Raw genomic sequence first — 22,314 nt, 5'->3', positions numbered from 1 at the left:
CCCTTGGGCACCCTACAAAGCTGACTGATGCAGAGAGGGTAGGGGAGAGGTGTGACTCCTCTCCCCGTATAAAGTTGGGGGCGTTGTCAAGAGATGCTATCAGTAGTTTGTAGACCAAGAAATAAAGGGTACCAAGGTGATCAGTGGATGAACCGAAATAGGGCTATGTTGGGACAGTGGGACAATTGTGGGACAATGATATACTGGGATAATATTGGAACAAGAGCAGCGGGAAGTTGAGGGCTGATGTCAGTCAGCTAATCTTACATACCATAGCAGAAAGTCAATGCCTAATGTTGATAAAACATAAAAAAGCAATATAAGTATACGCCGGAGGTTAGAAAAACATCAGAAGAATTCCCACTCTTTCTGACATCACCCTTGTTTCTTTACCGACTGGTTCAGTCCCAGCAGTGTCCGTCCATGCTGATATTGTCCCCCCACCCTTTTAAAAATAGCTTGTTTTGATCTTCCACCCACCTCCCGCCACTGCTCTTTCCCTGCTCCCCCTTACAGTACAGGTCCCTGCAGGAGTTCCTGGATTGGCTGCCACCAATCCCTCTCCGCTCGCTTTCTCTTGAACCCATTGTGGTCGTTCTGCACCCGTGGTCCGCCACTCAGCTGAATTGTACTTTGCAGGATCCCAAGCTCCTCCGGGTTGCTAAATCCCGTGCCCAGGTCTCTATCTCCTCCTCCTGGAGTGCTCCGTAGCGCCAGACACAGTCCCCACGCCCTCCTTGAAAACACTGTCTTCCTCTGGCTTCTGGAACACTTCCCTCTCTTGGTTTACTCTGTACCTCACAGCTCCTTCTCCGTCTCCCTTGCTCATCTTGGCAGCCTCCAAACTTGGGGATCCCTGGGGCACTTGAGGCTCTTGATCTTGGCCTTCTCTTTGACCTTGCTCTTCTTCCCGCCTATGCCGGCTCCTTTGATGGTGTCTCCTGGCTTTTAGTTGCATCTTTAGAATGACCACTCCCAAAGCCAGATCTCCAACTTGGACCTCCCCCTGGACTCTGGAGTCTTATACCCAACTCTTCCCCACACCTCCACTTGGAAACCACAAGGCATCCGACACTAACTCACCTAAACCAAGCTCCCGCTGTTCTTCCCCAGACCTGCTTCTCCCTCCTTCGCCCCCCCTTGCAGCAAATGGCATCCATCCAGGAGCTCAGGCATAAACCCGGTCTCATCCTTGACTCCTCTTTTTCTCACACCCCACGCCCAATCTGTCAGGAAACGCTCTTGGCTCTGCTTTCAAAATCTATTCAGTGTCTGACCACTTCTTACCACGCTGCTTCTGCCTTGCTGGTCCAAGCCCCATCTTCTCCTGAATGGTTGCCATGGTCTGCTCACCTTTATTGATGTTCCCAGTGGTCTCTCTTCAACATGGCCACCAGGACTATCCTTTGAAATCATGAGTGAGTCAGATCAGGTCATTTTTTTGAGCTGGAAACCCTCCAACGGCTCAGCTCTGCATCACCCAGAGCCAAAGCTCAAGGTTTTATCATAACCCACAAGGGCTGGGGCCAGAACTTTCCCGAAGAAAGGTAAGATGAGCCTCAGGTATAATCTAAAATTTTCTGGTACCTATATCATAAAACACTAAAAGGAACAGGTGAAATTAACTTTACCTAGTATATATATATATATATATGTATATACATATATATATATATTTTTTTAAGATTTTATTTATTTATTTGACAGAGATCACAAGTAGGCAGAGAAGCAGGCAGAGAGAGAGGAAGCAGGCTCCCTGCTAAGCAGAGAGCCCGATGTGGGGCTCGATCCCAGGACCCTGGGATCATGACCTGAGTGGCTTTAACCCACTGAGCCACCCAGGCGTCCCCCTAGTATATTTTATTTAACTCAATATCCCCAATAAATTTATCATCCAGTGCATGTCAATCACAATTGTTAAAGATATGTTTAATATTTCTTTTTTACCATGTGTTCAAAGTCTTACAGCGTGTCTCGGTTTAGACCAGCCCCACACCAGGGCCTGCAGCTCCAGAGCATCCTCTGTCCACCGTCCTTTGGATTCACCTCCCGCTGCTCTCCCTCTTGCTCACTCTGTTCCAGCCCTACTGGCCTCTTTGCCATTCCTTGGATATTTTATTTTATTTCTTTATTTTTTAAGATTTTATTTGTTTACTTAAGGAAGAAATAGAGAGCAGAGAGAGAGAACACACACGAGAGGTGGGGAGAGGCAGAGGGAGAGGGAGAAGCAGACTCCCCACCGAGCATGGATCCTGATGTGGGACTTGATCCCAGGACCCCAGGATCATGACCCAAGCCGAAGGCAGACACTTAACCAATTGAGCCACCCAGGTGCCCCCATTTTAGGAACCACCTTCGCACCTCAGAGCAGTGCTGTTTGCTGTTCCTTCTGCCTGGCGGGCTTGTCCCACAGATATATATGTGGCTCACACATTCAGGACCTGCTACAGAGCCACAGCCTCAAGGCCACACGGCTGTTTTGTGGGTGCTGGGTTCCTCTTAACATGTACCGCAGAGGGGGTGGCTTAAGCAACAGGAATTTATCTTCATGCTTCTGTAGGCTGGGCTGGCTTCTCCTGAGTCCTCTCTGCCTGGCTTATAGATGGCCGTGCTCTCCCTGTCCTCTCCCTGTCTTTGCTCTGTGCGTGCGCGTGTCTGTGTCCTAATTTCCCCTTCTTTTAAGGACACAAGTCGTCCTGGGTTAGGGTCCACCCAAAGACCTCATTTTAACTTAATCACCTCTTTAAAGGTCTAACCTCCAGGGGCACCCAGAGGCTCAGCTGGTTGAGTATTTGACTCTTGGCTTCTTCAGCTCGGGTCATGATCTCGGGGTCATGGGATCATGCCCCATGTCGGGCTCCCTGCAGGAGGGAGTCTGCTTGAGCTTCTCTCCCTCTGCCCTCCCCACCCAAATAAATAAAAGAATCTTAAAAAAAAAAAAAAAGATCTTATCTCCAAATACAGTCACAGTCTTAAGAGCTGGGGGTGAGGATTTCAATGTGTGGGTTTTGAGGGGACACAGTTCAGCCCAGACACCTTCCTAGATGATCTCACTTAAGACGGTAGCTCTCCCCTTCCTCCCCACTCCCCCTCCGCCCCACACGCCCTACCTTTCCCTACTTCCTTTTCCTCGAGAGCACTGTTGCTGTCAAACATAGTGTATATTTAACTAATTTTCTCTATTGTCTGTTTTTTGTTTGTTTGGCTGGTTTGGGTCTGTTCTGTTCATCGCTGTATCTCTGCACCCTAGAACAGAGCCTCGTTCATGACGGGGGTTCCATAAATAGAAGTGCTTGCCTTCGGGAAAGCTGGACTCGGCAGGGAGAGCTCTGAGTACAGGGAACTGTTGCTTTCCCCTAAAAGCCCTTTTCCCCCTATTTGATTTTTAAAAAACTGTGTATTACTTGCTTTTTTGTGGGGGGAGGGCTGGGATAAGAATCAATGCCACGGAAAGAGAAGGGGATTTTATGTGTCACTGATAGGAATGTAAATTGGGACATCTTTCCCGGAAACCAGTTTGGCTTGATACTTTATACGTATCAAGAGTCTTCAGGGGGCGCCTGGGTGGCTCAGGGGGTTGAGCCTCTGCCTTTGGCTCAGTTCATGATCTCAGGGTTCTGGGATCAAGCCCCGCATCGGGCTCTCTGCTCAGTGGGGAGCCTGCTTCCTCCTCTCTCTCTCTCTCTGCCTGCCTCTCTGCCTACTTGTGATCTCTGTCTGCCAAATAAATAAATAAAATATTTAAAAAAAAAAAAGAGTCTTCAAATGTTCATACCCTTTAAGTCAGTAATTCCACTTGCAGGAACTCATCCTAAGAAAACAATCAAAAACAGGCACAGAAAGTTAGGCATAAAGATATGCCACGAAGCCTTATTTATAACATTGAAAATTATAAACAAACCTGGGCGCCTGGCTGGCTCAGTGGGTGGAGCAGGCGACTCTCCATCTCAGGGTCATGAGTTCGAGCCCACGTGAGGCATAGAGATGACTATAAAAACAGTATTATAAAAAAACCCAGTTGACAACAATAGAAGGATGATAGAATATTATTTACCCATTGAAATGGTGTTTACAAAGACTTTCTGATGAGGAACAGCAAGCTGTAGGAAGAAATGAGAAAAATGTAGTTTGAAATTGTGTGGTCTGTAGGATTTCACATCTTTTGCATTTCCTGGATTCTAAGGCACTTCTTTCCCCCAGATGTGGATGTTTCTGAATCTGAGACTGCTATCAAGAGAAATGGTTTCTTTCTTTTCTTACTTTCTTTCCTAAAAAGTTGTTGCTCAGTTCATGGTGTGTTTCCTGATCAGTGCAATCTTTTTTAAAATTTATTTTTAAATTATTATTTTAATAAATATTTTATTTATTTGACAGAGAGAGAGATCACAAGTAGGCAGAGAGGCAGGCAGAGAGTGGGTGGGGGGGGGAGCAGGTGTCCTGCTGAGCAGAGAGCCCAGGTGTGGGGCTCGATCCCAGGACCCTGAGATCATGACCTGGGCTAAAGGCAGAGCCTAAACCACTGAGCCACCCAGGCACCTCTGATCAGTGCAATCTTAAAATCAAGCATGTACAAGGTAGAAGACTGACGGGTAGATAAATCCAGGCGACCCTGGGAGATTTACATACAGGTGGGGAGCGCCTGGGGGCTATTTTCTTCTTTATACTTTTACGCATTTCCCAAATTTTCTAAAACAAACACAAAACATATTACTTTTGTAATCGGAAAAATGGAACCAGCATTGTCTCGAGTGAACCTCCTTCCCGTAGGGCTCTGTTGGTCTAATGCAACTACTGATGTGTTTTCACAATGGTGACTTGCTGGGAGATGCCTGAGGCAGTAGGGTTCCTGCAGGATCGTTAATAATCAGTGTCCACGAGGTACTGTGTCAGGGGTGGCAACGGGGTCAGCACATTGCCACTCTCAGAAGCCGAGTGACAGCTGCTCCGTGCGTCTCCCGTGGGATGTGTCCTGCCGCGGCTTGAGCCAGGGGTGACCAGGTCATGTTCAGTAGCAACAACAGCATCCCTGTTTGCTCTGAGATGTTGCAAGGGACCAAGCTGCTGGAAGTGGTCAGCCAGCGGGTGCTACTAGGGAAGTCCGCGTTTCCAGTGAGTGTCACCGAGTGCTGAGCCAAGGAGAGTGACTTCCGAGCGCCTCTGGCAGGGCTGACTGGCTGACAGGGGGTGCGCTGTAGTAAATGGGTGTGTGAGTGTGGAGGAAGGGCCCCCCTCATGTGGTCACAGTGGTGAGGGAATGCTTTCCACCAGAACTGGTTGGCTGGGAAGTGAGCAATGGGCTGGACAGAACGACCTGGACGGCAGGGAACGGAGTAACATTTCCAGCGGTGGGTCCCGATTCCTGAAGCCCCAAGTGTCATGGAAGCTGGAGGCAGTTTCCGAGTTGGCTCTGGTTCTCAAGAGCACAGAACTCTGAGCAGGTCCCCTCACCTCTCTGAGCCTCTGCGGGACGGGAGCTCAGGACTCGTGCTTGGCCACCTCACAAGGTCATTGTGTTCTCTTAACCACTAGTTAGCATTGACCGAATGTTCTTTGTTCCCAAGGTCGTTTCTGGGGGTGTTCTCTCAGTGCCCCCATCCCGCAGGGTGGGCAGGACCCCCGGAAGCACTTCCTGGTCCCTCAGAGCCGAGACCTGGCTCACACGTCCGACACACTGGGGGTGCCCCCCAAACCCAGGGCCCGGAGCCCACCTCACTGTTGGGCTAGAGGCGATGCGAGCAGGGACCCATGAGGAGTGTGTGTGTGTGTGTGTGCATGTGTGTGCAGGTGTGTCGCACACACAAATGCCCTCCCAGGCTTTAACTTTACCTTCCGAGTGGCCCAGATCCTTGAGACCCCACCACCGGGGCCAGGCCTGTGCGTTGGGCCTACAGTGTGGGAGCTTCCCGAGAGAACGGGGTGCGGGGCCTCCGTGCCCCAGGCTGAGCCGAGCTTACCAGGAACGGAGTTTCTAAGGGGATGCTACGGTGAAGGTGTGGGGACCGTATTTTCTTACTCAAATGGCAGAACATAGGGATATACTGGGCATTTTTTGAAATTCACTGGAGAGGCTGTTTTCTTGGCAGAAGGCGCTGACACGAGACCAGGGCTGTTCTGGAAGCTGGACTGTGGGACAGGCCTGGCCGGAGCACTCTGAGGGAGCCGAGCTCCCCATGGGCTTTGGTCGTTGTTGACTGGGAGGCCCAGCTCCTATGCCAGGAATAATGTGGTCTTCGTGAACAGCCTGTCCCAAGACTCCACCAAGGAAATGGCCCAGCTATCCTGGGGCCAGGCAGCTGCAGGGCGGCTCCAGTCCCCGCATTTTCCCCAAGAGGGCCGTCCTGCCACCTCCATGCCTATTTGCCTCCGTGCCTATTTGCCGTATTTGCCACTTGTTGAATTAAAAGTGTGTGCGGGCCTCTTGCAGCGATCTGAGGGGGACTGTGGGCTGGAGACCCGTCAGCCCTTTCCAGCACTGCGGTCGCACAACCAGGAGGCCGCCATCGCCGGCGGGTGTGAGCCGGACTCACATGTGTCCCGGAAGCGAGTGGTACGAGTGACTTGCTTTATGGTGACCCTTGCTTTACTGGGGAGCACTGGCGCCCAGCCCGCTGTGCCTTCTGGGACCCCCCGCACACACTGGAACAGTCACTTTTTCAGTGTCCCGTTCTGTGGTTTTTGGCCCTTTGACCGTCCTTTGTGCTCCCCCGGCCCCATCCTCCAGTCTTACTCCTGACTACCTTCTTGCAGATCCTGGGCCGTGTGACGTCACAAGAACATGTGAGTACAGGTGCCTTCAAGGAAGCTTCTGGCCTTGCTGCCTGGCGACGGGGGGTGCAGGAGCCTGTGTTTGGGTGGGCTAGGCACATGCGTGCAGGTCGCCTGGAGGCTCCTGAGAGTGAGAAGCATCTGGAAGCCAGGAAGGAAGACGGATAGCGAGGCACCAGCACAGAAGCCAAACCCTGGGCCAACACGGTCTGTGCCCCCAGATGACAGCTTTGCTCGCATCTCAGCTCTGACTACTTGCTCTGCTGTGAAGCCTTCGGCAGCTCCCCACCACCCACAGGCCCAGTTCCTACTCCACGCCGGGCCCTCGGGACCCAGGGAACTTGCTCTGCTCTCCTCCACTGGTTTCTTTAGTCCACGGTGCCCCTGTGCCTGGGATTGCCTCCCCCCATCGGGGGTAGCACCTGCCTGGCTGTCAAAGCCCACCACAGATGGCTTCCTTGACCCCTCTGTGAGGTGAACTCCCCCTTCCAGGACTGTCGGACCACTCAGGACATTCCCCTTGCTCCCCGGAAATTCTGATTCTTCTGTTGTTTTAATCTTTTATAAATATATATATTTTAAGTTTTATTTATTGACGTCCTCTCTACACCACACGTGGAGGTCGAACTCAAAATACCGAGATCTAGAGTTGCTTGCTCCTCTGACTGAGCCAGTCGGTGCCCCTCTGTCGTCTTAGTCTTACATGAACCATTTCCTTGAGGGTCGGGGCCATGTGTGACCTACCCTCTGCCTCGCCGGGCGCCTAGCACCCCGGTTGCGTGCAAGCCAGGCTAAATACTTAGTGATTTCCAGTTGTAGGGGTGGAGTCCTTGTTCCTTGAACCTAGTGAACCCAAACCTAAGGGATGCAGGCTTTTGTGTCACTCTTCAGCCTTCCCAGCTCAGAGGAAGTGGGGGGCAGGGTTCTCAGGACTGTAGCTGGGATGGTGGGGGCTGTCTCTGAGGAGTCCTTGGTGGTGGTGGTGTCCCAGCCGCTCCAGGGAGGGACGTGAGGCAGAGGATGTTGGCTGCCCCCTCGCTGGGACAGAGCACCTGCTCTGTGGGGAAATCACTGGGACAGTCATGAGCTTGCTGAGAAGAGCAGGGCCACCGCCCGTCTCTTCAAGTGGTGTAGCTAATGGCTGAGAAGTTGTGTGGGGCGGGGACCGTGGAGATGATCAAACCCAGTAAACCGTTTTGATCAAGACTGATACGTGATAGCCATCAAATTAAATCTGGGGGAAATTCTGGTAGGGAGCAGGATATTTGCGTGGTCTTCAAGTGCCTCCATAGAGGGTTTGTGACTTGCAAAGGGAAAAAATCACGCAGCATCCTGACTGAGTGAACAGAATAACGTGACCTGGACCTTGAAAACATTACACCAGAAGAAGGAAGCCGGTCATGAAAGACCCCGCACTGTACGTCAGCATTTATATGGACAGAGGCGGAGGGCAGCTTGGCCGAGGAGTGTGGCTAGGAGCACATGGGAGGGGCTGCTAATGTCTAGGGAGGTTCTTCTGGGGTGGAGAAAGTGTCTGGAAGCTGGTTGTTCTTCGTTGCACACCGAATTATTAAATGCTATGGAATGTGAATGATAATCCCAGTGAAGCGGTTAAAGGGTTGGCATCTCCAAGGTAGCACAGATGGACATCGCGTGGGATTTCCTGGGAGGAACACACCATCCCAATCCAGGTGCATGGCCCGAGTCTACGAGGGAGGAACCAGAGGAGCCCAGACCGAGGAGCAGTCCACAAAATACCTCGCCAGTATCCTTGAAAAGCATCATTGTCACGAAAGATTAAAGAAGACTACACAAACTTGAAAACCAAATTGCAAAGCATGATCTTGGATTGGCTCCTATACTGGAGGAAAAAAGAATCCCAAGAAAGACATTGTTGAGACAGTTGGCAAAATTGGAATATGGGCTGTTGATTAGATAAATATTGTATCCATGTTACGATTTCCTGAAATCCGTCATGGTGCTATGGATATGTAAAAACACAATTTTGTTGCTAGAAACACGCCGAAGTGTTAAGAGGTGGAGAGCCATAATGGACACAGCCTATTTCACAGGGTTCAGAAAAATAAATAATAATATGGAAGAAAGAGGGGCGCCTGGGTGGCTCAGTGGGTTAAGCATCTGCCTTCGGCTCAGGTCATGATCTCAGGGTCCTGAGATCGAGCCCACTTCGGGCTCTCTGCCCAGCGGGGAGCCTGCTTTCCTCTCTCTCTCTCTGCCTGCCTCTCTGTCTGCTTGTGATCTCTCTATGTCAAATGAATAAATAAAATCTTTAAAAAAAATAATAGGGAGGAAAGAGAATGACATGTGTAGCAAAGCATTAAGAATTGGTAATCTGCATAAAGGGTAGACAGAAGTTTTTGTATTATTTGTGAAAACTTTTCTGCAAGTGTGGAAGTATTTGAAAACAAAAATTATAAAATTATGTAGTTAAAAGTCAGATACATTCAGATGTCTCAGATGTAGCGATTACAGCTAAAGCCAAAGAACTGTAAGTTTTTTCTTATCACTGAAGTTCTGCTAGTTCTGGAGTTCACAAACTCTGGCCATCAGGGGCCGCAGGGATAGAGTTGTGGTGAGGTGGAATTGGTGTGCAGGGAGTACAGGGTCCAGATCCCCAGAAGAGACTTTCCCTGGGACTCCTACCACTTAAACCCCGAGGTCACGTAGAAGTTTACCCTTTGGGCACATGAGCAGTTCCTCTGGCCCATCAATGCAGGCTCAGGCCTAACTGGGAAATGAGTTTCTGCCTGCCCTGGGAGATACAGTGAGCCCATAGCAAGCTTCCCTTACCGTGTCTGGTTGGACCTAGACCCACTGCCCATGCAGCCCGCTTCTGGGGTCAACCAGGAATCTGAACATTGCAGCCAGAGCTGGCGCAATCCCAGTGGTACAGATCTCTTTTGGAGAAGCCTTGTTTCTTGGTTATTCCTGTTCATCTTCTCCCAGTGGAGTCCGAGAATCATTTGTGGACCTCAAAGAAACCAACCTCAAGGGGCGCCTGGGTGGCTCAGTGGGTTAAGCCACTGCCTTCGGCTCAGGTCATGATCTCAGGGTCCTGGGATCGAGTCCCGCATCGGGCTCTCTGCTCCACAGGGAGCCTGCTTCCTCCTCTCTCTCTCTGCCTGCCTCTCTGCCTACTTGTGATCTCTCTCTGTCAAATAAAAATCTTTAAAAAAAAAAAAAAAAAAAAGAAACCAACCTCAAACCAACCGCCAGCGAGCACGTCATGCCGTCATGCCAGGAGAGCGTGGGAGAGCTCCTCCCTGGCCTTGGCTGCTCCGGGGGCACCTGTGGTTGAAATGCAAGTGGAATTCTTCCAGAAATCACTCTGTGGCCTGACTCAGAGGTGGAAAAAAACAAAAACAAACCCAAAACCATAACCACCTTGGGCCCCCAGAACTGGGGTTCTTAGAGGTTCAGAGCAGAAAGGGGCCCATGGAGGACGCGCCGAGGCTCGCAGGTTGGGTGAGGCCAGGTTCAGTCGGTCCTGTTCTCACTGCCCGGGGCTGGACTCCGAGTCTGATACATCCTGAGAAGAGGGGCCTTAGTGCTTGGGAATTGATGTGAACTGAAGGAAAAGCAGGCAAAAGCCACGGCGTTGGCAGGGGACCCGATCGCTCGCGCCCACTCTTGGATGGGACTGTTGTGTTTTATCTTCCCTGCTAGCTCTCACTCTGGCCTGTGCAGCTGGCGCGGAGGGACGCTCTCGACCTCCCTGCATGGATTCTCAGGCATGCTTAGAGATGGACCAGAGCGGTCCTCGAAGGCAGACCAGGGGAAGGCAGCGGTGAGCACCTGGGTCTGCCCAGCGCTGTTTGCATCCCATCATTTCGTGTTCTGCTTGCGGTTCCCCACCCCCCACCCCCAGCCATCAGGGGATCGGCGTCAGCACCAGTCGTGATTCTTAATGCGAGTCTGAAGATTGTTAACCCCGACTGGGGGACAGTGGCTGGAGTGTGCTTGGAAACCAAGTGTCTGTTCTTGTGAATCATCTGGTCTACCTGCTGCTCTCATTTTCGCGTTTCCCGTTCATCCCGTGGGTTGGTCTTGCTTCTCGGATGACACCTACTCTGTGTGTCTTCCCCAACTGTTGGTCCCGTGCAGAGAGCACAGCTGGGTCCCAGCATACCTGCCGACTGATAATGAGCCCGGAGGGAGAGCGTGGCCTGTGCTGGGCTGAGAGCCGCTCTCTCGGCTTCTCTTCTGGCTCTGCCACGTGGGCCGCCGTGGGCTAATGGGGCTCCCGTCCCTGTCTGGGCCCCACTGAAGCAGGGGTGCTTACCAGTCCTGCCTCTTTGTTGCCGAGGTAGTCAAAGACCAGGGCCGTAGGCACCCCATACCTTTAAGTCAGGAGGTAAATGGAGGCTCTGCTCCAGGCCCTTGTCCAGATGGCCCTGGCTGATGTCATGCTTTCAGGCTCTGAGGAGTGAGGCTTTCACTCTCCCCCGCCCCCAGACCTCTGTCAGAGCAACAGACCCTTCGTTAAGAGCCCGGCTCAAGCCGAGTTCCTGCCGGGACCCCTCTGGGTGCAGAGCTGGTTGTTGCCAGCCCCCCCTATGGGCCTGGGGGATCCCAGCTCACAAGCTTGGCACCATGACTGCCCCCCATGCTCCATTTTCCTACAGAAGTTGGTTCTAGCGCAGTCGTCCTCCCAGAGGCTCTGGAACAGCTAGTACAGGGAGCCAGAGCCTCCTGTGGGGTGAGGAGTGTGGGCGTCCAGCTTCCAAATGGCTCTCGTGCTTGTGACACGCTGTGTTCCCGAGTGGGCTGGGGGCCGGGGCTGCGTGTGACTTCTCAGGCTCCCAGCGGGGGTCCTCTTCCATGCGTCCCGTACTGTTTTCACGCTCTTGCCTCGCAATCATCCACGGCACAACGCTTGGTTCACGGAGCTCCAGGCTAACCTCGCCTCACAGGGAAGCCAGGCTCTGGAAGGTTCGCCGTCCTGGGAGCGCTCACGCCTCCTCGGCCTGGGCACCCCCCTTCTCTTGGCTTTCCCTCTGGACCACCACCCACTTCCCCACGGTCTGCAGACATCCCGCTTGGAGGAACTCACTCCCCATCCATCAGTGATACTCATGGCTCTGTCTCCAGCGTGATGATCACTTGGGAAGAGGGACCATCTGGCTACTGCTGGCACCAGGCGCAGCTGCCCCTCTTTCCCTTCCTGAGATAAGCAGAAGTCATGGCAAGCCAATTACCACCTCTGTCCAGCATACTTCCAGCTCCCTAAGACCTAGCATTTTGCTTCTCGCCCCCTCTCCCCGCTTCCCCTTCCGCTCCCCACCCCACCCCTTCGGAGCCTGGGACCTGGCAAAGAATGAAGTCCTCATTGCGTGGTTTGCTTTTTCTTCCTCTTTGCACAGAAAGAAACCCCAGTGTTCCGGTTGCTAAGGCCCCCAGTGATTCCTCATTATGGAGAGTCCTCAAAACACACCTGTTACGTGTTAAGTCTTCACAAAAGACACCAAAAATGAGCGCACCATCTCCCTGCAAGCCACACCAGTTACGTTTTTCAAAAGCAGAGAGGTTGGAGTTGGGTTCTTCTGAATCTGGTTCTCTCCCCCTCCAGTGTGACTTGTGTGCAGACTTCTGAGAAGCAGGTTTTATAATAGAGACTCAGCTGGGCTAAATCACAGTGGCAGAACCTTATGCAATGGCTAAAAACCTATGAGTTAAAAATGGAATAGTCTTGCGGAGTGGGGAAGGTAATAATATCAGGCATGTGAAAATAGAAAGTAAAAAATTAGTATTTCAGCAGCGCAGGTCTCTTACCCACATTTTTTTTTCTGCACCCGGAGAGCTTGGTGTCATTTTCCAGAATAAATCCAAAGTGTGAGCTCTCACTAGAAAAATAAAACTTAGTTTTCACAGGTTCAACCCTCTGTCTCCAGCGAATCCGGGGTCGAGAGCCCTTTCTCCTGACTTCTGGCCCTTAAGCCACAAGACATGTTTTGTGTTGGTTAGAATCTGTATGTTCACTAATGCTTATAGAGGAACAGATTTCAGATTTTTTATAAGTGGGTTTTGTTAATTTGCTATTTTAAAAATACTTGTGAGACCTTTACAGTTGCCATGGTGATGTAATTTCCATAAACATGATTTTTTTTTTTTTTTGGTGGGGATTTTTTGCACATTGAAGGCTGAGGTTGATCCGCAGTGTTGGGGGGGGAGTAGGTGGTGAATTTGGCAGGCATCCCGTTGCTGCCTCCCTCAAATGCTGCAAGTCTGATCTCAGGGATCCACGTCACGGCAGAGATCTAGACCCCTAATCACCACACCTGACACTTGAGGCTTCTGGGGGAGGGGGCCTGGTCTGGGGAGTAGGGGACCAGCCGCCAGGTGGTGGGTCATGGGCACCTGCGTGGCCCATCAGTGGTCCAGCCCATGCCAGAGCGACCTGCACTCTCTCGCCAAGCCTTGGAGTACCCGACCTTGGAGCTGCCCGAGGGGTAGTGGAGAGCCTGGAGATTCATTCCCTTTGAACCAGAGTCATAAAAAAAAAAAAAAAATTCCATTTTAATTCACAATACTGCTAAAATGCTGAAGGTTTGCAATGGGAAATGAAAGTGTAAAAAATTTTAACTCTTAAACAAGACAAGAAGACATCAAATAAGAAAGCATTGTTGTTTGGTGCTCTAGAAGGCCAGTATTTGAAAAAAAGCAGGTGTAATCAGAAGAAGAGTTAGATGGTCCCAGTGGCACCAAACTTCTTATCAATAAGACTGGACATTTGCTGTGGCTCACGGAGAGGTTCCACATTAAAATTTATTTCTCAGAGAATGGAATATACAGAGAGATCAAGGGAGAAGCAGAACAAATAAGAGAGAAATTTGTAGTAACTAAGAACGTTTGGGGAGAGAAATAGCCAGAAAAAGGAATTGCAGGAGGAAGTGTGTCTGCCTGAGACGCCAGAACAGGGACTCCACTGTGTCGGGCCGGGCACTGGATGCCAGGCGCTGCCTGACTGAGCCGAGGGGTTTGAATCATACAGAATCATGAATCATAAGGAATTATGAATTACTAGAAAGCCATTGTGTTGACTGTTTTTATTTAGGTAGTACCGTAAATGCGTACAGGGCCACCCAGAAGGGAATGTGCCGGACTCCTGGTGTGGTGGGTACCCATTAACATCTCTGGAAAGCTAAACCATGGTGTCGGGAGAGGTTGCCTGTGCGTGTGTCCGCTGGATGCCCGGAATGTGCACTGAACGAGGGTGCGTTCGGAAGTGTGCCAGGAAGGCACGGAGCACCAGCTGCGCGACACACAGTAGGCCCGAGGACTGGCCCGTCTGGAGAAGTGTGGCCACATGGCAGCTGTCATCTTTGGGTTTGTTGAGTGTGTCTCGTGAAGAGGAGGAAGACGTGAACCCGGAGCGTGAGCTGACATTCTGTGCCGCTGGAGTAGTGGGGCTTGGGGCGGGGCCCCCTCGGAGGGGCAGGGGGGTCCAGGCTGGGCCCTACTGCGGACTCTGGGAGGTGAGCTGGTGCCTGCGCTGCGGGGTGTAGGCGGCGAAAGGAGCTGGGTGGGAGGACGTGCTGCACAGGCGTTTTTGTTTGCCCTGAACGTGCCCGCAGGAATCTGGCATGGCATGCTGCCGGAAAGTGGCTCACCATCCCAGCCGGAGTGGGGCTCAGCACCGCGCCGCATCAGCCTCTTCTGTAACACACATTTAATGTAAAGGTTTTTTTTTTTTTTAATGCCTCGGTAGCTGGCAGCTTGGCTCTCGGCTAGGGCTGGTGGGTGGTGAGGAGGAGAGGGAAGGCTCCTGCTGTGGTGGGAAAGCAGCATCCCAAGACTGGTGCGGGGTGGAGGGGGGGGACGGGGGGGAGCTGGCGGCGGGCACCCCCTCCTCGTTGGGTCCAGGGGTGGGGGTGGGGGGAGAGTTTTGCCCTCAGGGCGTGACCATCCAAGTTGCTCTGTGATGCTCCAGGATGCAGACAGGCCAGGACCGGCCCCGCTCCCCTCGCCTGGAGTGGGAAGATGTCATCCTTGGGGAGGAAACAGTGAGCAGAAGTACAGCCTCCTACCGAGCTGCCCAGAGGAGGGAACATGGTGGGGAGTGGGTCCTTGAGCACAAAGGACATTTGGGAGCCAAGGACCCAGTGCTTCCCTGAATCCTGGTGACCCCGTGCTGGATAGAGCTCATGTATTTTGCTGGGGGAATCCCTCCTGGATCCCACTCTACCACGGGAGAGCTGCATGACCTTGGGCAAGTTACTTAAGCTCTCTGTGCCTCATTTTCTTCATTTGCAAAACGGGGGCAATCCCAGGACCCGGCTTCTAGGACTTCTGAAGATTAAATGGGTTGTTACATAGAAAGGCCTGGAATAGTGCCTGGAGCATAGTGAGGGTCACATGTCTTTTCACGGCTCCAAGGCACAGATTTTGGTCTCTCCCCTCTCCCCTGCAGCGCAGTCTCTGGTAACCACATTTCACTCTTGTCGCTGAGTTTGGCGCTTTTTTGATCGCACACGTGAGATCACGCGGCATGTGTCTTACTGTGTCTGGCTTATATCCTGTAGCCTCAAACCCTCAAGCTTCATTCATGTCGCAAATGGCAGAATTTCATTCTGATTTTGAGGCAGAATAATACCGCACTGTGTGCACATGACATATTCTTTGTTCGTCCATTGACGGACATTTAGCTTGGCTAGGAGGCTGCACGGAATGCAGGGGCAGGTATCTCTCTGAGACTGTGATTTCGTTCCCCGTGGTTCTCTTCTTTAAGGACCCTCTGCGCTGTTTCCCAGAGCAGCTGCACCAGACTGCATTCCCACTGGCAGCGCACAAGGGTCCCCTTCCTCCACGTCCTTGCCGCAACTGTGGTCTCCACTGGTTTTGATGATGGCCATTCCGACAGGTGTAAGGAGAGAGCTCCTTGAGGCTTTGGTTTTCTTTTCCCTGGTGATTCGTGATGTCTCTCTACCTGTTGGCCACTTGTGCGTCTTCTCTGGAGATATGTCTGTTCAGGTCCTCTGCCCATGTTTTAATTTTTTTTTTTTCTGGTTAAATATTATTTTCGTCTGGGAACATGTTTTGGGGTGGGGAAGCCTGGTGCCCTCCAGGGAGAGGAGCTGTGGCCAGATTTGTTCTAAAGCATGTTTAACTTGGAACCACTCTGCAGGGAATGGCGAACCCAGGGTTCTTAGAAATGCGGAAAGGACAGGACAGCCCAGGACAGGGCTGTGGCTCGCTGGTCCCTTAAGCTGTATCCACCTGTCAGAGCCCCTTTTGCCTACTCTGCCTGAGCAGTGGGCCTCCTGGGCCCCCCCTTTCCCAAGCACCCTCCCTTTCGGAGTCTGTAGGCTGCCGTGGCCAGGACGGTGGCCCCCTTTCTGCCCAAGGCTGTCACACAGCTCTCTGACAGTTGCTCCTCTGGGTAATTAGAGTAGTTTGTCGGGTTTACTTGAGGCTCCAAATGAGACCTTTGGAGAACGAACAGTGGCGAGTTTAACCTAAGTGGCCCAAGAACAGGCAGAACGGAGCTGAGTGCGGAGGAATGTGCTTTTATGAGCTGTGTGTTTAAAGATCCATCTGGGATTTGTTTCTTAGCAACGGGGCTCATCTGGAGCACGCCGGCAGTGTCAGAACACCCAGCAATGCCCACAAGCACCACAGAAAATACAATAAAAATCTGGAGAGTAGGAGAGAAGATCTAAGCGGAGTGCCTCCAGCGGAGTGCCTCCAGCAGGAGAAAAAAGCTCAGAACTCTGAGCCGATGTCGTCGACACAGGTGTAGACCACAGTGGTCTCAAGCGTGGTGGATGGGAGGTTCCTAACCTACCTGCTAAGCCACCTGCCTCCACGGGGCTCCCTTCCTCTCTGACCCGCATCTCACAGGGGCTCCTCCCTGGTTGCGTCTCCTTCTCTCCCTGGCACCCGGAGCCTCCAAATGGCCTTCTAGGGTCTGAACTGGAGGAGTGGCTGGTTGGAGCCCCAGAGGCGATATCAGAGAGACCCAAATCCAGGGGCGCCTGGATGGCTCAATAGGTGAAACGTCTCACTCTTGATTGCGGCACAGGTCATCATCTCAGTGTCGCGGGATCGGGCCCCACGTCAGGCTCCCTGCTCAGCGGGCAGTCTGCTTGTCCCTCTCCCTCTGCTCCTCCCGGGCTCACTCACTTGCTCTTGCTCTCTCTCAAATAAATAAATAAATAAATAAATAAAATCTTTAAAAAACAAAAAACAAAAAATCCCACCCAAATCCAGAGGTTCTGATCCTTGTTTTGGTGCCGTTGGACCCTTTAGCTGTCTGGTAAAGACCCGGACCCCTTCTCAGATTAGTAGGTTCTTAATATTGCATTTTATTTATTTATTTATTTATTTATTTTTTAAAGATTTTTAAATTTATTTATTTGACAGAGAGAAATCACAAGTAGTTGGAGAGGCAGGCAGAGAGAGAGAGAGGAGGAAGCAGGCTCCCTGCTGAGCAGAGAGCCCGATGCGGGACTCGATCCCAGGACCCTGAGATCATGACCTGAGCCAAAGGCAGCGGCTTAACCACTGAGCCACCCAGGTGCCCTTAATATTGCATTTTAAATGCCTTTAATATGTAGACTCATAAAGGAAACCAAAGATATTGAGAAATAATTTTCAAAATTATCAATAATTATTTTTAAAAGCTCCAGATTTTTATACTGAAACACTGTGCTCCTACTGTTAACACGTTAGACGGGAAGATCCAGCGGCGGGTCGAGTAAGTGTCGTGACGTCGGGCAGAGATTCGTGTCTGTGATATTTTGGGAAATCTCCCCAGCCGCACTGGGGTACGGGAGTATCTGTGATTTCTGTTGATGATGACGACCAGGCTCTACTCATAGTCTAAGCGGCTGTTGTCTTAATCTGTAATGAAAGGAAATGCGAATGCTGAGTTAGAGGTTAGTGTTTAAGCACAGACGTGATGCCCTTCAGTCCCAGCTCATGGATGCCCGGAGGGTTGCAGACCCGGGTCTACCCCAGAGAAGCTCTTCCTCATGCATCCACCTGCTCCCCTCGTCTGTGTCCCCAAGGCCTGTTAACAAAGTTGCTTAAAAACCTGTGTGGGGCGCCTGGGTGGCTCAGTGGGTTAAAGCCTCTGCCTTCGGCTCGGGTCATGATCCCAGGGTCCTGGGATCAAGCCCAGCATGGGGCTCTCTGCTCGGCAGGGAGCCTGCTTCTCCCTCTCTGTCTGCCTGCCTCTCTGCCTACTTGTGATCTCTGTCAAATAAATAAATGAAATTTTAAAACAAACAAACAAACCCTGCATTGTCAGGGGGGCACCTGGGCGGCTCAGTGCATGGGGCGCCTGGCTCTGGTTCTCAGGTTTGTGAGTTCAAGCCCTGTGTTGGGCATGGAGCCTACTTAAAAAAACAAAAAACAAAACAAGAAAGTCCCCAAACCCTGTGTTGTCAGAGCTGCTCTGTGGGCATGGATGGACAGATAGGCAGGACAGAGAGGCAGTGAGATGCTACTGAACAAACACAGCCAGTAACTAGCTGCTCCAGGGCACAGCAGTGCTGGGGCCGCTGGGAGGACCCGGCAGCACGGTCACCTTCCTCCATGGAGGGCCATTGATAGCACCCATGGATGTCCAGGGACAAGGTCACTGAAATGGCATTTAATCTTGGAAAATGAGTTTCTCGGGAAACACGAGTGGGGCCTTTCTTCCATCTGTTTTTCTCCTAACGTCCAATCTGTTCACTTAACCTGTATAGCAGGTGTTTTGTGAAGTTCCTCAGATGCGGCAGGCCCGAGGTCTGGGCCCCCTGTGCTGTCCTCGTGAAGCAGGGCTTCCATGGAAGCTGGGAGACCCGAGGTGGGGAGGTTACCCGCCCAGTGTGGCCAAGTGCTTGGGAGATGGGGAGATGGGAGGCAGAGAGGGTTAGGGAGCTACATAGTATAAGGGTACAGGGGGCACCTCCCGAGGGCAGGCCTGCAGGGTTAGGGCAATCCAGCATTCCCACGGGGGTCTGCCACTGGGTAGAGTTCCTGTGAACCAGGTGCTCTGGCTGCCTGGCCCCGGGCACGGCTACCTGTAGGCTGCTGGGACAGCCCCTGACCCAAACCGTAAGTGTCCAGGTGCTCCCCCCACTTCACTGAGTGGGAAGGTCACAGAACCCACGGTGTCACTTCTGCCACAATGGCGTTATTCCATTTCACAGGACCAGGGTCACAAAACCTGAGAGCTGGAAGGGTTCTTGGGGAATGCGCCATCCAGGTGTCTGGTTTTACTGACAAGGACCCCAAGGCTTAGAGGCAAGAGGGACTGTCCCAGGTCACAGGGCAGCATCAGAGCCAAGGCGAGAGCCAGCCATGGGAGAGGACCACACCTTCCCATCTCGCTCCGCTCCCACTCCCCAGGAAGCCAGCTGGAGGTTTTGCTGGGTCCCGGGTAGCATCGTTTGCCTCGTGTGCAGCTTGCTGGGTTAGTCCAGCAACCACAACGGTTATCTGGGCAGTTCTGATAGTGGTGGTCTGGAGGCCCCCACGGGTTAGTGAGCACCTGCTGCCGCTTTCCCAGACCAGGGCAGCAGCCTGCCATCCCTGGCTCACCCTGTCTCACCTCGGCAGGTCATGTAAGTTCTTTGTGCCTCAGAACCTGATGCTAACGGTACCCACTTCACAGGCTTGTTGTCACATGAGGGTTAATACACACAGAACTCTGGGAACAGACGGTGGTGGGTGATCATCTTTTTGTTAGAAGATCAGGAAGCCAGCTCCACTGGCTGTATTGCTTCACTGAATGTATTGCTTCACTGACCTGGTGGATTTCAGGCCTTGCTGGATCCAGGCACTCAGGGATGTCCTCAGACTCAGTTTCTCTTCCCAGCTCTTGGACCATCTTCCTCTCCCCTATATTGCTTGAATTCTAGGTGAGCTGTTTCCACCTGGTGACTCCCGGTACCCTGTGGTGACTCTGTCCTTTAAACTAGCAATTCCAGTAGAGAGAGGGCTTTCCCCCAGTTGGTCCAGTGAAACTTCTGGAACTGACCGGTCTTGAGTCGTGTGCCATCTCCGAGCTGGCCACTGTGGCCTGGGGACCGGAGTGCTTGGATTGATCAGGCCTGTGGCATGGGCCCACCTTAGGAGTTAGAGGCCAAGGTTGGTCCTCCCCAAATTTTGTGGCTGGAGAGTAAGGGACAGGCAGACCCCAAAGGAAGCTACAGGTGTTGTTTCCAGAGTAAGGGGGACTGAGTGAAGTCAGCAGAAAGAACAGGTGACCAGACAGGGCGAAGGTCGTGGTGACCACACACAAACACACATCTCGGGGAGCCGAAGGTGGGGAGCTTATTGTTGCTAGGAAGGGACATGGTGTTGGAGACATTGTTCCTGACACAGTCCCAAGGCAGTCCTGAGGGGTTTTCTTGGGGAGCTACTCACGTCACTTAATAGACTTGGGCCCATGAGTCTGGTTCCCGTCCCCCGTCTCTGCCCTGTGTGAGCAGCGGGTGCCTTTCTGAGGGCAAAGGGGTGGGCCCTTGTGGAATTCCTTATCGACCAATCTAACGGTCCCCAGGGTGGATCTGGGCTGTGGCGGTGATAGGATTCCTCACCCCAGAGAGGATGGGAGTCAGGCTCCGGCACTGAGCCAACCAGGGAAATGGAACAGGGCTCAGGGCTAGGGCTCAGGGGCCCAAAGCCAAGGGCCTCATAAGCTCCCAGGGCAAGTTCTGTCCAAGCAGAGGGAGCTGGTGTGGACTGCTGCCTCCATCCCATCTCATAACCGGAGAGTTACGCAAAGTGTCCCTGATAGGAGGTGCAGGACGCAGGTGTGGGTCGTGTGGCTGGATCCCCTTGTGCCTGGCTCCGTTGCAGGTGCTCTGTGGATGTTAACCCACTGGGTCATCACGTCCGGTCCGTTGCTGGGGGCTGAACCGTGTCCCCCTGCAAATCCACATGTGGAGGCCTTCGCTCTCGAGTTCTGTATTTGGAGCTTGGGCTTTTAGGAGGTAAAGTGAAATGCGGCCCTAAGTATGGGGCTCTGATGTGATGGGATTCGTGCCCTTATAAGAAGAGATGCCAGGGGCGCCTGGGTGGACAGTCGGCTCAGCATCCACCTCTTGGTTTTGGCTGGGGTTGTGATCTCATGGTCATGAGATCAAGCCCCGTGTGGGCTCTAGGATCAGCTCGGAGTCTGCCCAGGATTCTCTCTCCCTCTGGCCTTCCCCTCCACATGCGCTCTCTCTCTTACAAATAAACACGTCTTTTTTTTTTTTTTTTTTTTTTTTAAGATTTTTATTTGTAAGAGAGAGAGAAAGAGAGAAGTAGACAGAGGGAGACGCAGGCTCCCTGCTGAGCAAGGAGCCCGATGTGGGACTTGGGGATCGTGAACTGAGCCGAAGGCAGCTGCCCAGCGGACTGAGCCACTCAGGTGTCCCCAGATAAATACATGTTCAAAAAAGGAGAGACCCCAGAGATCTTGCTCAGAGCTCCCGCTCTGCTGGATGAGAACACCGAAGGTGTCTGCAAACCACGAGGAGAGCTCTCACCAGAAACCACAGCGGTTGGTGCCCTGGTCGCCGGATTCCAGCTTCCAGAACTGCGAGTTATAGATGTCTGTTGTTGAAGCTGCCCTGTCTTTGGTACTGGGTTCTGGCAGCCCGAGCAGACACCTGTGAGGCAGGTCCTCCTGTCGTCAGCCCCGTTGAGCGGGAGGAGAGCTGGAGACGCTTAGTCCCTGATGGACGGGCTCTGGGCAGGAGGGGGCGGAGCCAGTGGACATAGACAGCCTGACAGCCCTCCCCCACAGCCTCTTTGCCGCCCCGTGGGGCATCCACCTCCCAGGGTTTAGGCTTTGCAAGCAGAGCACCTGCAGGGGACTGGCACAGAGCAAGTCCTCAGGGACAGCGAGCTTTGTCGCTCAGCTCCACTGCACATGTCAGATAGGACACAAAGTGAAGGAGGGCTCAGGTAGAACCGCCCCCCCCACCCAGCGGGTGGCAGAGAGCACCTACAAAGACAGACTGGCCTGGCCTGGCCTGGTTCTCCAGGTGGGTGATGTGAGAAGCGAGCGGGACACAGGTGAGCGGGCCCCCACCCCTGGCGGCTAGGCCCGGCTGCTCTCTGGTGCTGGGGAGCTCCGTGGGTGTGGTGACACTCAGTGGGAGGAGCCATGTGGCAGCAGGGAAGGGGGGTGCGGTTGGGGGAAAATGCCTGGGCCAGCCCCTGCCTGGACGTGGCTGCTGGAAGAAGACGTGGGGGTGCTCCTGGGAGTCCAGCCGAGGATGAGATTTCATGGCACCACCTCCAAGAGGAAGAAATAATCATTTCCACGTGAACTGTGCACCTTAAGCAACCACCATTTTCCAGACGGCACTGGGCCGGTTGGAGCCCACAGCGACTAGCCTTGCTACCAGAATATCCAAGGGAACCACACTCTGAACACAGATGGAGCCCGTGACATTGCAGTCTTGCCCTAATAGGAAATGTCTTCTGGTGAGTTCTCCCCAGAGTCTGCCTTGGCATCTGGCCCAGGGCTGAGTCTTGCCTGCCCCAGCTCCAGGGTGTGCTGCCCGGGGTTGCAAAGCCCCAGATCTAAGTCTTCCTGCA

General features: G+C 52.7%; 1 protein-coding gene across 3 annotated transcripts in view; it reads left to right on the top strand.

The window, feature by feature from the left end:
- STUM (stum, mechanosensory transduction mediator homolog) overlaps positions 1-22,314 on the top strand; it is a 54,990-nt gene that overhangs the window by 5,656 nt on the left and 27,020 nt on the right. For 2 of the 3 annotated variants that reach the window (XM_082704454.1, XM_082704456.1), the window contains exon 2: positions 6,748-6,777. The exons of the other annotated variant lie outside the window; for it this stretch is intronic. In XM_082704454.1, the coding sequence (XP_082560580.1) occupies positions 6,748-6,777 (30 nt within the window). The remainder of the gene's footprint in view (positions 1-6,747; positions 6,778-22,314) is intronic. 3 annotated transcript variants of the gene reach the window in all.

Source organism: Mustela nivalis, assembly GCF_964662115.1.
Source record: "Mustela nivalis genome assembly, chromosome: 16".
NCBI classification, from domain to species: domain Eukaryota; kingdom Metazoa; phylum Chordata; class Mammalia; order Carnivora; family Mustelidae; genus Mustela; species Mustela nivalis.
The sequence above is the reverse complement of the archived record's forward strand: the minus strand, read 5'-3'. Positions and strand labels throughout refer to the sequence as shown.